The sequence below is a fragment of the Populus alba genome, chromosome 18, assembly GCF_005239225.2.
Source record: "Populus alba chromosome 18, ASM523922v2, whole genome shotgun sequence".
Taxonomy (NCBI): Eukaryota; Viridiplantae; Streptophyta; class Magnoliopsida; order Malpighiales; family Salicaceae; genus Populus; species Populus alba.
This window is the reverse complement of record NC_133301.1, coordinates 14,536,228-14,553,647: the sequence shown is the minus strand read 5'-3', so window position 1 is coordinate 14,553,647 and position 17,420 is coordinate 14,536,228. Positions and strand designations below refer to the sequence as shown.

General features: G+C 39.8%; 3 protein-coding genes and 1 long non-coding RNA gene across 5 annotated transcripts; 2 read left to right on the top strand and 2 right to left on the bottom strand.

The window, feature by feature from the left end:
- The first annotated feature begins 935 nt into the window (after positions 1-935).
- On the top strand, positions 936-3,353 carry LOC118039577 (probable serine/threonine-protein kinase PIX13). The gene is made up of 6 exons (XM_035046320.2): positions 936-1,200; positions 1,293-1,690; positions 2,000-2,135; positions 2,255-2,394; positions 2,518-2,641; positions 2,723-3,353. Exons 1-6 carry the CDS (start codon positions 1,116-1,118, stop codon positions 3,049-3,051), a joined length of 1,212 nt encoding a protein of 403 aa, XP_034902211.1. The 5' UTR covers positions 936-1,115; the 3' UTR covers positions 3,052-3,353.
- A 667-nt stretch (positions 3,354-4,020) lies between these two features.
- On the top strand, positions 4,021-7,912 carry LOC118039576 (putative disease resistance protein At1g50180). The gene is made up of 2 exons (XM_035046319.2): positions 4,021-5,501; positions 5,988-7,912. The coding sequence occupies exons 1-2, from the start codon at positions 4,469-4,471 to the stop codon at positions 7,730-7,732; spliced, it is 2,778 nt and encodes a 925-aa protein (XP_034902210.1). The 5' UTR covers positions 4,021-4,468; the 3' UTR covers positions 7,733-7,912.
- A 159-nt stretch (positions 7,913-8,071) lies between these two features.
- Positions 8,072-11,245, bottom strand: LOC118039578 (probable serine/threonine-protein kinase PIX13). 2 transcript variants are annotated; one of them, XM_035046324.2, is made up of 7 exons: positions 10,979-11,111; positions 10,494-10,700; positions 9,795-10,150; positions 9,230-9,371; positions 8,949-9,088; positions 8,686-8,809; positions 8,072-8,523 (listed from the first exon to the last, which is right to left on the bottom strand). In XM_035046324.2, exons 3-7 carry the CDS (start codon positions 10,098-10,100, stop codon positions 8,213-8,215), a joined length of 1,023 nt encoding a protein of 340 aa, XP_034902215.1. In that variant the 5' UTR covers positions 10,101-10,150; positions 10,494-10,700; positions 10,979-11,111; the 3' UTR covers positions 8,072-8,212. The 2 variants fall into 2 exon arrangements, with proteins under 2 accessions (XP_034902215.1, XP_034902212.1); XM_035046321.2 differs by lacking the exon at positions 10,494-10,700 and having other exon boundaries at positions 10,979-11,245.
- A 1,226-nt stretch (positions 11,246-12,471) lies between these two features.
- Positions 12,472-13,032, bottom strand: LOC140954970 (uncharacterized). The gene is made up of 3 exons (XR_012168666.1): positions 13,017-13,032; positions 12,752-12,937; positions 12,472-12,615 (listed from the first exon to the last, which is right to left on the bottom strand). It is a non-coding gene; the product is annotated as an uncharacterized lncRNA (long non-coding RNA).
- Positions 13,033-17,420: the final 4,388 nt, after the last annotated feature.

The following is a 17,420-nucleotide window of genomic DNA, read 5'->3' as shown; positions in this document are numbered from 1 at the left end:
AGCACCGTCCTGCTGGCTTGATTCCAAATCAAACTTGTCTTTGAAAACAGGATGCTCAAGTCCAACCATATCAGCTGTCCGTTTAAGCAAGATAATTCTGATGCCAGGGAACTCGTGTCCATCGATGCCCTTATTGTCTAACCACAAACTCTGAACTAGATTCACATTTATGTGACAAGTTATGCATTTGTGTTCTAATGTCAATCGCAAATGGGAATTAAAACAATGGTGTAATATTTGAGTGACCTAAAGTCACCATGCTCTAATGATGTAATATGTGCTTCAAGGAACATTCAAAGGTGATGAACGTTCAATTATTGTGCTCTGAGTTGCTTCCAAAACAGGCGTTTTCAATTCCTTTACCTTTCTTCTTCCTTTCTAGTAGTAGTGTTCTTTTAGGCAGGCAGGAGGGCGACCATGATCCTTTCTCAGAAATTTCGAAAAGCAACAGTGAAGCTGCAAGGAACCCAAGTGCCGCTATCTTTGAAAACTAATGAATTCACACACACCAACAATGACTTCAAAGTCACCTTCACATACAAAGAAAAACAAGAATTGAGTAATATGTGCTTCAAGGAACATTCAAAGGTGATGAACGTTCAATTATTGTGCTCTGAATTGCTTCCAAAACGGGCGTTTTCAATTCCTTTACCTTTCTTCTTCCTTTCTAGTAGTAGTGTTCTTTTAGGCAGGCAGGAGGGCGACCTTGATCCTTTCTCAGAAATTTCGAAAAGCAACAGTGAAGCTGCAAGGAACCCAAGTGCCGCTATCTTTGAAAACTAATGAATTCACACACACCAACAATGACTTCAAAGTCACCTTCACATACAAAGAAAAACAAGAAAAGATAGAGTGCAGTTCCTGTAAACTTCTGACTAAATTTTGAGTTTGGTAAACCGTGTTTGTACAAGTATGTTAGCTGCAAAATTTCCTTGTGCCAACCTAGCCGGCTGACAATATAATTATTAAATTATATTAAGCTTGGAAAACGAGTTGATTTAAGACATGACTGACGAGTTGATTTAAGAAATTCAAGAGTTAAATTTCAATTTAAATAAAAAAATCACCATTGGTTCCACACTGCAAAAAGAAAGAGAAGCATTTAGGACTGTGTGATGGGGATTTGCTGGAGCTCTTTACCTGATCAGAAGCCAAACTCACTTCCCATAGTACCAAGTAACATAGATAATCTCAGTGCAGGTAAGCGAAAACTTTCAGTCTGTCATGTTATATCTTAATGGTCAATTTCAAAACCATCAGTTTCTGGCTTAAAGTTCCTGTCTTTGTGTCAGGTGATACTAGTTCTCTCGGAGATAACAGCTGGCTGAGTGTTGGAAGCGGCAATATTACAGCATGGGCGTCTCAAGTAAGTGGGAGTTTTACTCGTATTTGGGGCAAGAACAATGGAATTCATGAGGACAGCCGATATTTAGATGCCGGTAGTGATGAGGATTTTGAAAATGGTGGAATCAGTAACATTGCTGTGGGAAACTTGAAAGTTTTCTCATATGTACAATTGATAGCTGCAACTAATAATTTTGGAAGAGATATGGTGGTGGGCAGGGGAGGTTTTGGCAAAGTATACAAGGGTTGGCAAAAGGAGATGGTGCCATCAAAGGGGATAAAGAAGTCAGCCATTGCTGTAAAGAAGTTGGGTACTGCAAGCAGGCAAGGATTTAAGCAGTGGCAGGTATGTGCTTTTGGATTGTCTTTACAACGCGATGTACTTCATTATGTGGTTAATCTATGTAATCTTGAGATGTTTTAGTTCTTCAGCTTATTTGGTTTGATTTGGAGGCACTCGGGACCTTGGCTAGTTACAAGTAGCCAACCCTCTTACAAAATTTGGCCTTTGAAACTCTGGCCAAACTTGAGCATACCCAACAAATGGATTAAAAGTCATATGAACTTTTTCTTTGCTGCTGGTTACATTTTGATTCTTGTAACATAGTTTTGATATTTTGCTTGTGCTCTTACTGGATGCTCACATGTGGTGCAGGCAGAGGTGAACCTTTTGGGAAGACTTTCTCATCCTAATCTTGTAAAGCTGTTGGGGTATTGCTACGAGAATAAACAGTCTCTCCTTGTCTATGAGTACCTTCCCAATGGAAGCCTCAATTACCATTTGTTTGGAAGTAAGAGCTAACAATCATTATCTTGTCGTCTTCGGAAGTTTAAAACTGAACCCAAATTCACAAGCATTTGCCCTCTTGCTTATAAGATGTTCTCAGGACACTTGTTTCTTGCTGTGCAGAGGCCTCAGTCCAGCCACTTACTTGGGACATAAGATTTAAGATTGTTATAGGAGTTGCTCAGGGCCTGACTTACATGCACAGTCCTGAGGTATCGGTACTTCATAGAGATTTGAAGTCCTCGAACATACTTCTTGATGAGGTAAACTTCTCATAATAACTTGATTATGTCACCTCTTAAGGTGTTCTTTTTAAGCTCACATGACAAAGAATTATGTTAAAGGATAAATATTCACATTCCTTCTATGCTTTGGTTTTCTTCCAGTTCTATAATGCAAGGATAGCAGACTTTGGCTTGGCGGCGTTGGTTCCTTTAGCTGATGAATCACAGGCTGAAGCTCATTTAATGGGCACATATGGTTATGCTGCTCCTGAGGTGTATGTCACAGGTAATTTCTTCTTCCTAATGAATCCATAGTGCAGAGTTCATGTAACTGTAGGCTGACATTAATGTCTTTCTGATTGATTAGGACATCGTAATGCGAAGAGTGATGTGTACAGTTTTGGAGTTGTTTTGGTCGAGATGCTAACAGGCTTGCGAGCAATCGACAGGAGACGTCCGAATGAGCAACAGTTTCTGGTGTCCTGGGTAATACCATTTCTGTCAAGCAAAAGAAAGTTGAAAAGCATAATGGACACACGGTTGAAAGGGAAATATCCTCTCAAAGAAGCATCACATGTTGCTCGGCTTGCTATCAGATGTCTTAAGGTGGAGCCCAAAATCCGGCCATCCATGAAAGAAATTGCTGAGACATTGGAACAGGTTGAAGTGCGCAAATACAAGAGTATCAGATCCTAAACTTCATTGTGCTCGCCAATTCCTCACCAAACTCCTCCTGTAGAAGAAAACATAAACAACACAAAATTTTACCAAATATGATCAACATAAAAAAACCCTAACGAGAATTATGTATTGTTTCCGTCTGCCTCCCGTGGGATGATAGGACTAATTGATATTAGTTCTGTAATTTTTGTGACAAGGATGACTTGCATTCAATTACACTAAATTATCTCTTACTAAATTGTACACCTATTTTAGCATCAATTACTTCTCCTTTCATTAAAGGAAAATCTATGAATGGAAATTTTCCTCTTATTGACGTTTGAGTACTTGAGAAATCTAGTGTAAAGGCTTGATAGTTTTTCAGCTATGACTGACAAGTCCCCTGAAAAATATACAAGAAATCAAGCTGCATAACAAAGAAAATATCGTGTTCCATACCTTGTTGAATAGCCTACAAGTTGCTAAATAACCTTGTGTTTGTGGAAAAGTATGCCCTTTGGGTGCTTAGCCAATCTTTAAGACTTTCTTAATGATTTATAGTTCAAGTGATATTATTATACTCTCTTTCAGAAAAAAAAAATAAAAAAAATCCTTAGAATGTTTATTTTGTAAGAGTACAACTCCCACCAACCTATGATGATGTAATCTGTGAAAGGTAGGGAAAGAAGTTTATTTTATTGCTAGGAGTTGAAATGGAAGATTCTCCCCCGTTTAAATATTTTCTTTTATTCTGTAAGGTGGATGAAAATAATACAAGAAAACAACAATCATAAAGAAATAAATAAATAAAAAAACTGTTGCTTGCTTCCTTGTAGATTTACAAGACTAGCTAGAAACCGACTTTACAAAGTAGAAAGTCAACTAGGAAAAACAATATAAAATCTTAAAAGAAAAGGAAAAAAATAATAAAATTAGCTCATATTTTAAAGATTTGCCGGGCATCAACTTGCTATATAAAATTTGGCAAAATTTAATCCTCATCCAATTAAGAAAGAGGCTAACAGTTACAATATTGTCTGCTCAGTTTGGTTCTTACTTGTTGAGATTTTTTGGTTTAATTAATTTCATCTTTTAATATTTTGTTTTGTTTCCTAGCACAAACAATCCACTTTCAACGAATTAACTGGGGACTACAACGCGGTTTGTGGGTCCTGATTACGGGATATCTCCTGGACTTTTCAAGGAGAAGACTTTCTGGAAGTGTTTGCAGAAAACTATTTTGGAGTTGCCAGGCAGCCCACACCCAATTTCCCATTTTCAAGAACTGCCAGTACAAGATAGTAATTTTGTAGCAGATCAACTGGTATTTTTCGGGGTCTCTCTTGTTTTCTTGTTAAACTCAAACCCAAACCCAAACCCAAAGCAAAAGCTTCTGTTCTTTTTTGTTTGTTTTGATTAAGGTGGGGGAGTAAGGAGTTTCTTGGGACATAGCATGGCTGAGTCTGCAGTGTCGACTGTGGTGCAAAGGCTTGGAGACTTGCTTATTCAAGAAGCAGTTTTCTTGGATGGAGTGAATGAGGAGGCTTATGGCATGCAAGTTGAACTGCAGAGGATGCAATCTTTCCTGAGAGATGCAGACAGAAGACAAGATGAAGAAGAGAGTGTTAAAAATTGGGTCTCAGAAATCAGAGAAACTGCTTATGATGTTGAAGATATTATTGAAGAGTTTGCACTCAAAGTAGCTTTAAGGAGGAGATCAGGCATGGTAAATGTTATGAAGAGGTATGCCACTCTTGCTAAAGAAACTATAGAGCTTCATAATGTTGGAAATGAGATCCAAATTATTAAGAATAGAATTTCTAGCCTCACCAATAGCTTGCAAACATATGGGATAATACAAAGAAATGATGATTGGATCCCTGGATTAGGGAGGCAACAGCAGCAGTTAAGGAGGTCTTACTCACATATTGTTGAGGAGGATATAGTTGGGTTGGAGGAAGATGTGAAAGTTTTGGCAGAGCAATTGGTGAACAGTAATGGGATTGTGTCCATCTGTGGAATGGGTGGAATAGGGAAGACAACTCTTGCCAAGAAGGTATATCATAACAGTAAGGTTAGACATCATTTTGATGCTTTTGCTTGGGCTTATGTATCTCAACAATGCCAAGTGAGGGAGGTTTGGGAGGGAATCTTGTTTAAGCTCACCAATCCATCTAAAGAACAAAGGGAGGAGATTGCCAATTTGAGGGATGAAGAGTTGGTGAAGAGGCTTTATCAAGTCCAACTACAGAAGAAATGTTTGGTGATTCTTGATGATATTTGGACCATACCAACATGGAATAATCTGTGTCCTGCTTTTCCATACTGGAAAACTGCTGGCAGTAAAATATTGCTAACTACTCGCAAGATGGATGTAGCTTTGCATCCTGACCCAACATGTTTCCTGCATGTTCCACCCCAGTTGAATGATGACGAGAGCTGGGAATTGTTCAAAAAGAAGGCATGTGTTGACAATAATTATCCAGGTAATGTTTTTGCAACCAGAACTACCCCACTTTCAGATAATTTCTTAGTGTTTGTTTGTCTAGATACAGAGCATATGAAGGAAGAGAGCAAACCTTAGTTGGGTTTATCTCTATGAGTAGATGTGAGGAAGGATATTGCTGAGAATAGGTAAACTGTGCTTAGCTGATGACCCTTAGTAAGTCAAAATTCAAGGTATTTTGAGTTGTCAAATGAAGTTCAAGGTTGAACATGGCAAAATCGCCAGATTTCAGTAGGCTGAAATTCAACTTGGTTCAACTTATTTTGCTTGATAAGTGCATATGTTTTACTACCTCTTAAAGTAGGCTTCTTCTTTAATTGGGAAGTGTGGGATTCTGAATTTCTAAATCGTTCAATGGTAACATAGGTTTGCAGAGGTATTTCAGCAAAGAGACTGTTACCACTATCATCGGCACCAGTGTTTTTGAACATTCATTACTCTAAAATTTATATTTTTATTTTTGCAGACGTTAGAACCAGAGCAGAAATAGAGAGGTTGGGAAGGGAAATGGTCGGAAGGTGTACAGGTCTACCATTGGCGATCATTGTGCTTGGAGGACTGTTGGCGACTAAGAAGACCATCTTTGAGTGGGACGTGGTTCGACAAAATATCATTTCCCACTTGAGGAGAGGCAAAGGCGATGAACAACTCTTAGGAGTAACTGAGGTGCTAGCCTTAAGCTACCATGAATTGCCATATCAGTTGAAACCATGCTTTCTTCATCTGGCTCATTTCCCAGAAGATTGTGAGATACAAACAAAGAAAATGATAAGAATGTGGGTTGCTGAGGGTTTTGTATCCAGTGTGTACAATGGAGTGGAGGAAGAAACTATGGAGGATGTGGCTCAGCGTTATTTGGGCGAGTTGGTAGAGAGGTGTATGGTTCAGGTGGTAGAGAGAGGCATAACTGGAAGGATTAGAACTTGCCGCATGCATGATCTTATGAGAGATCTATGCGTATCTAAAGCAAAGCAGGAAAATTTTCTTGAGGTTTTTAATCAGTCGCTTGCAAGTGATCACTCAGCAGATTCCTTTCCTCGGTCTACGGTGAGGGAAGCGAGGTCAATTGGTAGACTTCGCAGGCTAGCAGTTGTTTTGGAAGGAGATCTTCATAAATTTATCCCCTCGGGATACAAAAGAAATTCCCATCTCAGGTCTCTTTTGTATTTCCATGAAAAAGCATGCCATGCAGAGAACTGGGGATCCATAAAATCTGTATTTAAGAACTTCAAATTACTAAGAGTCTTGGATCTTGAGGGTATTCAGAGTCACGGTGGAAAATTGGCGAAAGAAATTGGAAACTTAATCCACTTGAGATTCTTGAGCTTGAGAGATACTGATATAGATGAGTTGCCATCTACAATAGGCAACTTGAGGTACTTGCAAACTCTAGACTTGTTGACATGGAATTCAACTGTACAAATACCTAACGTAGTATGGAGGCTGAATCGATTGCGACACCTGTATCTTCCTGAATCCTGCGGTGAAGATTCTTATAAATGGCAATTAGCTAACCTGGTCAACTTGCAGACACTTGTGAACTTTCCTGCAGAGAAATGTGAGATAACTGATCTGGTAAGATTGAATCATCTTAAGAAACTAGTGATAGATGATCCAAAGTTCGGGGCAATCTTCAGATCCCCTCATGTAAGATTTTACCGCCTGCAATCACTGTCTTTTGTTAGTAACGAAGATTCAACAGTCGTTCAAGTTATACAAGGATGCCCTAATCTTTATAAGCTGCATATAGAAGGGCAGATAGAGAAGCTACCAGAGTGTCAGCAATTCTCTGCAAACCTAGCCAAATTGAACCTGCTGGGATCTAAACTTACAGAAGACCCGATGCCAACACTGGAGAAGCTGCCGAACTTGAGAATTCTTCGCTTACAAATGGATTCGTTTCTTGGGAACAAAATGGTTTGCTTGGACAAAGGTTTTCCTCAACTAAAGTCTCTGTTCCTTTATGACTTGCCAAACCTAGAAGAGTGGGAGGTTGTTGAAGGAGCAATGGCTAATCTTTTCCATTTAGAGATTTCAAATTGCACGTCCTTGAAGACTGTCCCAGAAGGGCTAAGATTCATTACCAGTCTCCGTGAAATGGAGATCCGGTCAATGCTTAAAGCATTCAGAACCAGGCTTGAGCATGGAGGAGAGGATTACTACAAAGTTCAACATGTGCCCTCCATTGCGTTTCGGTATTGTGATTACTAAACTATAAACTGTTAATTATGTTTCATTTCAGCAGTAACTGTCATCTGTTACTGATTTTTGAGAAGATTATTGGAGATTATCTGAATCTTTCATTGTTCTTTCTGTAATAAGGCTCCCTTTGAAACAGACTACTTTAAATTTCTTCCCATTTTTATTTGAGTGATTCAGATTTAGTTAACACCAGATTTACAAGGCTGAATTATTTCAGGTTTTCGATAATAAATTGTCAAAGAAGATAATATTATGTGTTGCCTAAGCTGTATATTAAGCACGCCTTAATTGTCTTTTTACATTATTTACACACCAAACACTACTTCTTCTCATCGTGGAAGTGAAACAGATCACAAACAAAATCTTGCAGGACCAGGAATGATCAAAGTGTTTCTCAATTTACTTCTGTAACATGTTTATATAAACCACAATCGAAGTTCAATCTTATTGTATCAGCTGCTTCTTGTATCAAAAGCCGGCATGGTAGTGCTACTTCTGGAGCTTCAATCTATCCAATGTCTCAGCAACTTCTTTCATAGATGGCCGGAATGTGGGATTTGCTTTAACACATCTAACAGCAAGTACAGCTATTTCTGAAGCTTGTTTGGTCCCATATTTACCCTGCAGTCTGGGATCCATTATATGTCTCAACCTTGTTCTATCTGAAAGAAACGGTAAAGCCCATTCCCGCAGGTCCCGTTGCCCTGGCGCCCGATTTTTGTCAATTGCCCGTAATCCTGTCAGCATCTCCATCAATACTACTCCATAACTGTACACATCACTCTTTACATACAACTTCCCTAATCATCCCCATAACATCACAATTGTCAGGACAAAGTACAAAGTAGGTCTATATCACGATTTCAAGTAATCCATAATCATAACAAACTAAAACCAAGCCAAGTACACCATCAACAAATCAAACATTGAGGCATCCAAGTTTAGAAAGTAGCAGAAATTACCTCCATTCTTATATTCAGGACCAACATAGCCATATGTGCCCATAACATTTCCTGTTACATGTGAACTACCATCATTGGGGCCCCATTTTGCCAAGCCAAAATCTGATAGTTTCGGAGTATAGGTCTGCATTCAGAAACTCTGATGTTAGATGGAATTAAGGATATAGTTTTCTGATGGGAAACATTATTTCAATTTTCAAAAAAATAAGAATAAAAGAATGATTTGTTTTGCTCAATGCTACTCAATTTCTAAAGAACTTTACCTCATCAAGCAATATATTCGAGGTCTTGAAATCTCTGAAAATTATTGGCCTTTCCATTGTATGCAAATAAGATAGGGCTCGAGCCATTCCTGTTATAATCTTTAACCTTGTTTCCCAAGGAAGAAGCCGATCAGAGCGCTCTGCACAAGTTAAAAAAAAAAAACATCAGTGGTAAGAGATCAACTGAGGTTTTATGATCTATGAAATTATTTCATTGGCGAAAAGCTTGTGCATTTTGTTCAATACAACTTTACTTTAATGCTGCAGAGGAGTGTTCTTACTTCCAAACAAATGGTAATTTAAACTGCCTTTCTCCATGAATTGATAGACAATAAGCAACTCTTCATTCTCAATTTCCTGACAGTATCCTAGCAGCTTTACAATGTTTGGATGAGAAACCCTTGCTAAGAAACCGACCTCTGTCTGTATCAATAAATGACAACCAAATATGCAACAGTTAAATAATTACTCAACAATAAAACTGAGACTCTGAAGATAAGGAAACAATTTTGATTTCGTCCGCGGAGGAGTATAATGAACAGAAAGAAAAATTTCATTTCAGACGAGACGTATATATCTAACCTAACCTCACAATTTGAAACAAAACTTTCATGTTTGGCTGACAGAAGATTGATGCCCTAAAAGATCAACTATGAAAGACTAACTGTACCAGTGGCATTGAAAAGGCCATGGAAACATCGTTTTGGAACATCCGGTTCAGCGACATTTCCTTGCTTTTCCAATACCTTTGAAGACACTTAAGAAGGCACCTGCACTAGCACGCCTCAATGACAACAAACAAATGAACTTGGAGAAAACTGCCAGCAATCATAAATAGGAAATTACCTGCCACTGTCGAAGACCTTGCTTGCTGTCAGAATCCAATTTCTTGACAGCAATCCGCCGTTTCCTGGTATATCCTTTAAATAACAACTTTTCTTTGAGCAAACCCTTGTAGACACTGCCGAAACCTCCTTTTCCCAGTAACATATCACTTCTAAAATTGAAGGTTGCTCTCTTCAATTGTTCAAACGTGAAAACTCTCAACTTTGACTCTGGTGTCTCATCTGGAAGGGCTGGCAGTTCAATGTCCTCAGGAGCATTTTTTCCCAAAGCAGCGGACCTCCTTCTTGTAAAAGTCATGGTTACCATAGAGAACCAGTTGTTGACGGTGACATCGCTAACCAGAAAGGATATTTCACCTGAGTAAATGCAAGTTGGGAAAATTAAGGCCTTGAACATAATGAAATTACCACAATTTCAACTGTTTAGAAATATCTTCTAGCATCAGAAATTAGAAATGAGACGCGGGATCATTTATTTTTTCATGCCCTTGAGTGGAGCAAATATGGAGTACTATCCTGCAATCGAGCAACATCAATAGAAGAGTAGTTGACTGGAATGCGGAATTTGAATTTGCCTAGCAGTATTTGCAGAAAAAGTCCTTCCCTTCAAGCATTCTTAGACTGGCTTAATGTGGATATATATTTTGTTTGGAAGGAGAGAAATGACAGGATTCATGAAGCTTCAAGTTCAAACTCTTACGCTCGGAAGCCGAAAGGACCCCAGATATTCTGACCTATTTAGTTGCTGGAATTTCAGTTGGCTATTTTCTTGCTGTTAGTTTGTAGCAGATGAAGAGTTTCTTGTTGCTTTTAGATGTTCTGTTTCTTGTATTGGCTTTGTAGCAGGATCGAGCTCCCTGCTCAGTTGCCTGGCTTTGATTAATGATATCCTCAGTCAAGCGAAAAACTGAGAAAATAAGAGTGCTTGGACATGATTATGACCTCTTTTTTCTTCGTCAAAAGTTAATTATGACTTCTTTTTCTAGTCAAAAGTTAAAGAACAACTCAAATCCTGCAAAAGTATATATGTCAAAGGGACTCTAAACTATCAAAAGAATGTGGAAGTGAAAATAGAGCATAATTTCAACCTGTTAGAAGAAAGATACAGGCTTGCAATGAGTTTTTCAACAAGATCACCAAGTATGGAATGAAAATGAAAGGAATATGATATGGTTGAAAACCAACCTTCAAAGAGATGTCCAGGAGAGGAAGGAGCTATGTCTGGGTCAGGGATTGATACTGGGGCTAGTACAACAGGAGCAGGGCCAGTATCTAGGGCTGGATTTGATTGACCAGAAGTGCAACAACAGAGAATCCCCATCAAAAGAACTCTATCTCTCTTGAATAAATGATGAGGGTAAGCTTTTTGATTGACTTTTAAGGTCTTTATTTATGGAAATACCGACGAGATTTCTCCTCCACGGCTCTCCTCCATTTTTTATTCATTTCTGATAGAGATGTGTAACAGATGACATCGACCAAAGCTTTTGTTTATGTTTTGTTTTATTCCAAACAACGTCATTAACACTGAAGAGGATGGTGAACTGGTCATTACAAAGCTGCAGAGTCTGCAGTGGCGTCTGGATGATTTTCTGGTGGAAAGATGGTAGACAATTGACATTTTTTAACTCTAGTGTTTCATGTTGTTTAATTGTTATTTAATCAAGTATTGTCTGTTTTCTTTTCTTTTATTTCTGTTTTGATTTTGTCAAAGTAAATCCCTTGTTTTTCTGAAGTTGTTGCTGAGATTAATGGCAGCATATTGTCCACTACAGTTAGTGGCTAGTGACAGCACATTGTCCACTATAGTTAGTGGCTGATAACTAGGGAGGTTTGTTAAGTTTTCTCATGTATTTAAAGACATGCAGTTAATGAAATACTCACTGAGACATTTTATCAAACACCTTGTGTGTAATTCGTGTTCTTCAATACCAGCATTGTTGTTCTTGATTGTGCATCCCTTCACCTGCACAAAACACAGCAACACAATTCTTAACAGTGGTATCAGAGCATCTCAGATCTTACAAGACCAAAACACCTTTTTTCAAAATCTCAAAAATGACATCCAACAACTTACTTTTAAACTCCCCCATTATATTCACTGGCGAAAACTACCATATTTGGTTAGTGAAGATGCAAGCTTTTCTTGAAGCTTATGATCTTTGGGAAATTGTTTCCGAAGACAAACCAGTAGCTCCCTTACCAACAAATCTCACTATTGCTCAAATCAAGTTCAGCAGTGAGGAAAAGGCAAAGAAATCCAAGGCAAAATCAATCATCCAGAATTCTGTGGTAGAAAGCATTTTCTACAGAATTATGGCATGCAATTCAGCCAAAGAGGCTTGGAACAAACTAAAAGAAGAATACCAAGGCAGTGACAGAACAAGGCAAATGCAAGTGCTGAATTTGAAGAGAGATTTTGAGGCACTTAACATGCAAGAAGATGAAACAATCTCCAAGTATTCTGATCGAATTTCACTAATTATCAACAACATCAGATTACTTGGAGAAGACTTTCCTGACAGTAGGATTGTGGAGAAGGTTTTTGTGACTCTTCCTGAGAGGTTTGAATCCAAAATCTCCTCTCTGGAAGAATCAAAGGACCTCAGTAAAATCTCATTAGGTGAACTAATGAGTGCTCTTCAAGCACATGAGCAACGAAGAACAATCAGGCAAGACAGATTGATTAAAGGAGCCTTTTATGTGCAAAAACAACAAGCTGGAAAAGGAAAGAAGTTGCCTAATCTGAGATTCAAAGGCAGAAATGAAGGGGGTAGCACTAGTGAAGGTTCAAAACAAAAGAAGTTTCCTCCTTGCACTCACTGCAAAAGAAACACACATTCAGAAAAATATTGCTGGTGGAGGCCAGATGCAATTTGTGGAAATTGCAAGCAATCAGGGCACATCACAAAGGTCTGCAAGTTTAAAAACTCAGATCCAAAACCTCAACAAGCTCACCTAGCAGATGAAGTTGATACACAGGAGGAGCAATTCTTTGCTGTCACTTGTTTCTCAACAAATGATCCAGCTGATACTTGGCTTATTGACAGTGGATGCACACATCATTTGTGCAATGATGCTGGAATGTTCAAAACCCTTGATGAATCTTACAAATCCAGAGTAAAGGTTGGTAATGGAGAATTTCTGGAGGTCAAAGGCAGAGGGTCAGTAAATGTTCAAACAAGTTCAGGTATCAAAATCATTCCTGATGTGTTATTTATACCTGAAATCAGTCAAAATTTGTTGAGTGTTGGACAAATGATGGAGAAAAACTATTGTCTTCAGTTTAAGGATTATAAATGCATTATCTTTGATCCTTTGGAGAACAAATGTTCTGTGTAAAGATGAAAAACAGAAGCTTTGTTGTTGACTGGGATAAAGTATCCAATCATGCATATGTGAGTGCTACTCAGGATGTTTCAAATTTTGGCATAAAAGATTTGGACATTTCAATCAAAAGGGCTTGTCAATTCTGAAACAAAAGGAAATGGTTGAAGCATTGCCCACATTGAATGGTGAGATTCAATTGTGTGAAACATGTCAACTTGGCAAGCAATCAAGGCCACCATTTCCTAAAAGGCAAGCATGGAGAGCCAGCCAAAAACTTCAGCTCATCCACACTGACGTGTGTGGACCTATGAAGACAGCCTCATTATGTGGTAACAAGTATTTCATTCTCTTTATTGATGATTATACTAGGATGTGTTGGGTGTATTTCATCAAATTTAAGAGTGAAGTATTTACAATCTTTCAAACATTCAAAGCTTTAGTTGAGAATCAAAGTGACATGCTAATTAAATGCTTAAGATCTGACAATGGTACTGAATATACCTCAAATCAGTTTCTTGAGTATTGCAATAGTAGAGGCATTGTGCATCAGTACACTACACCATACACACCACAGCAAAATGGTGTATGTGAGAGGAAGAACATGATAGTAATGGAGATGGCTAGATGTCTCTTACTTGAAAATAAAATGCCAAACAAATTATGGGCAGAGGCAGTCAATACCTCTGTTTACTTGCTGAACCGACTTCCAACCAAAGCACTGGAGAACAAGACACCATACGAAGGCTGGAATGGTGTTAAACCTGCTGTAGATCATCTTTGAATCTTTGGCAGCATATGCTATTATCATATAGCTGAGCCAAAGAGGAGCAAACTTGACAAAAAAGCTCAGAAGGGAGTTCTTGTGGGTTATGGAATAACAACCAAAGGATGCAGAATCCTTTGCTTACAAACATAGAAGGTTATTCTCAGCAGAGATGTGAAGGTTGATGAAGCAATCACATGGGATTGGGAACATCAGAAAAATATGATTTCTGATCAACCATTCACCATTCAGCCTCAGCTGGTAGCTGATGAATCAGTGGATGATTTTCCAGTTAGAGGCACAAGATCATTGGAAGATATTCACCTAAGATGTAACATGGCAATTCTAGAACCAACCAGCTATACTGAAGCTCAAGAATTTCCAGCATGGAGGAGAGCAATGGAGGCAGAAATGGAAATGATCAACAAAAATGCAACATGGCAGCTGATTGAAAGGCCTAAGCATCGCAAGGTGATAGGTGTAAGATGGGTTTTCAAAACAAAACTCAATCCAGATGGGTCAATATGCAAACACAAGGCTAGATTGGTGGTAAAGGGCTATGCTCAGCAATATGGTGTGGACTACCTAGAGACCTTTGCTCCAGTAGCAAGGTATGATACTATTAGACTTCTTATTACACTTGCAGCACATAACTCTTGGCAGATTCACCAACTTGATGTCAAGTCTGCCTTCTTGAATGAATTTCTTGCTGAAGAAATCTTTGTAGAGCAACCCGATGGGTATGCTGTTAAAGATAAAGAAGATCATGTGTATCTTCTTAAGAAGGCCTTGTATGGGTTGAAACAAGCTCCCCGAGCTTGGTATGACAGAATGGACACACATTTGCTTCAACTTGGGTTCAGCAGAAGCCAAAATGAAGCAACATTGTATGTGAAATCCTGTGGTAACCATTTTCTAATTGTATCTATTTATGTAGATGATATGCTCATCACAGGAAGTGAACTTGGAATGATCCAAGAGTTCAAAGATGAAATGAAGAAGATGTTTGAGATGTCTGACCTTGGAATGATGAATTACTTCCTTGGAATGGAAGTGATGCAATCCAGCAATGGCATTTTTACATGCCAAAAGAAGTATGCTTCAGACATCCTAAAAAGATTCAAAATGGAGGATTGTAAACCAGTAGGGACTCCTATGACAACAAGTATCAAGCTTAGCAAGGATGATAAATCTGAAAAAGGGGATGAAAGTTTGCATAGAGGCTTAATTAGGAGCCTTCAATACTTCCGCTACTTGTTCTACATCAGACTTCTTCCGCAAACAGCGAAACGCTTTGACTCGGAGAGTTTCGCGGCATTCCGCCTTCGATGCCCCGGTTGCCGAAATTCAGTTGCCTTTGAATTTCAGGTGATACCCTCTTGAGCATGTATGCTTCGGCTACTTGTTCTACATCAGACTTCTTCAGAAAACGGCGAAACGCTTTGACTCGGTGAGTTTCGCGGCATTCTGCCTTCGATGCCCCGGTTGCCGAAATTCAGTTGCCTTTGAATTTCGGGTGATCCCTCTTGAGCATGTATGCTTCTGCTACTTGTTCTACATCAGACTTCTTCCGCAAATGGCGAAACGCTTTGACTCGGTGAGTTTTACGGCATTCCGACTTCGATGCCCCGGTTGCCGAAATCCAGTTGCCTTCGAATTTTGGGTGTTCCCTCTTGAGCATGTATGCTTCTGCTACTTGTTCTACATCAGACTTATTCCGCAAACGGCGAAACGCTTTGACTCGGTGAATTTCGCGGCATTCCGACTTCGATGCCCTGGTTGCCGAAATCAAGTTGCCTTTGAATTTCGGGTGATCCCTCTTGAGCATGTATGCTTCTGCTACTTGTTCTACATCAGACTTCTTCCGCAAACGGCGAAACGATTTGACTTAGTGAGTTTCGCGGCATTCCGACTTCGATGCCCCGGTTGCCGAAATCCAGTTGCCTTTGAATTTCCGGTGATCCTTCTTGAGCTTGTATGCTTCTGCTACTTGTTCTACATCAGTCTTCTTCCGAAAACGGTGAAACGCTTTGACTTGGTGAGTTTCGCAGCATTCCGACTTCCATGCCCCGGTTGCCGAAATCAAGTTGCCTTTGAATTTCGGGTGATCCCTCTTGAGCATGTATGCTTCTACTACTTGTTCTACATCAGACTTCTTCCGTAAAGGGCCAAACGCTTTGATTCAGTGAGTTTCGCAACATTCCGACTTCGATGCCCTGGTTGCCGAAATCCAGTTGCCTTCGAATTTCGGGTGATCCCTCTTGAGCATATATGCTTCTGCTACTTGTTCTACATCAGACTTCTTCCGCAAAGGGCGAAACGCTTTGACTCGGTGAGTTTCGCGACATTCTGACTTGCATGCCTTGGTTGCCGAAATCAAGTTGCCTTTGAATTTCGGGTGATCCCTCTTGAGCATGTATGCTTCTGCTACTTGTTCTCAATCAGACTTCTTCCGCAAATGGCAAAACGATTTCACTCGGTGAGTTTCGCGGTATTCCTACTTCGATGCCCCGGTTGCCGAAATCCAGTTGCCTTTGAATTTCGGGTGATCCCTCTTGAGCTTGTATGCTTCTGCTACTTGTTCTACATCAGTCTTCTTCCGCAAACGGCGAAACGCCTTGACTCGGTGAGTTTCGCGGCATTCCGAATTAGATGCCCCGGTTGCCGAAATCTAGTTGCCTTTGAATTTCAGGTGATGCCTCTTGAGCATGTATGCTTGTGCTACTTGTTCTACATCAGACTTCTTCCGCAAACGGCGAAACACTTTGACTCGGTGAGTTTCGCGGCATTCCTACTTCGATGCCCCGGTTGCCGAAATCCATTTGCCTTTGAATTTCGGGTGATCCCTCTTGAGCTTGTATGCTTCTGCTACTTGTTCTGCATCAGTCTTCTTCCTCAAACGGCGAAACGCTTTGACTCGGTGTGTTTCGCGGCGTTTCGACTTCGATGCCCCGGCTGCCGAAATCCAGTTGCCTTTGAATTTCGGGTGATCCCTCTTGAGCATGTATGCTTCGGCTACTTGTTCTACATCAGACTTCTTCCTTAAACGGCGAAACGCCTTGACACGGTGTGTTTCGCGGTGTTCCGACTTCGATGCCCCGGTTGCCGAAATCCAGTTGTCTTTGAATTTCAGGTGTTCCTTCTTGAGCATGTATGCTTTTGCTACTTGTTCTGCATCATACTTCTTCCGCAAACGGCGAAACACTTTGACTCGGTGAGTTTCGCGGCATTCTGCCTTCGATGCCCCGGTTGCCGAAATTCAGTTGCCTTTGAATTTCAGGTGATACCCTCTTAAGCATGTATGCTTCCGCTACTTGTTCTACATCCTACTTCTTCCGCAAACGGCGAAACGCTTTGACTCGGTGAGTTTCGCGGCATTCCGACTTCGATGCCCCGGTTGCCGAAATCCAGTTGCCTTTGAATTTCCGGTGATCCCTCTTGAGCTTGTGTGCTTCTGCTACTTTTTCTACATCAGTCTTTTTCCGCAAATGGTGAAACGCTTTGACTTGGTGAATTTCGCGGCATTCCGACTTC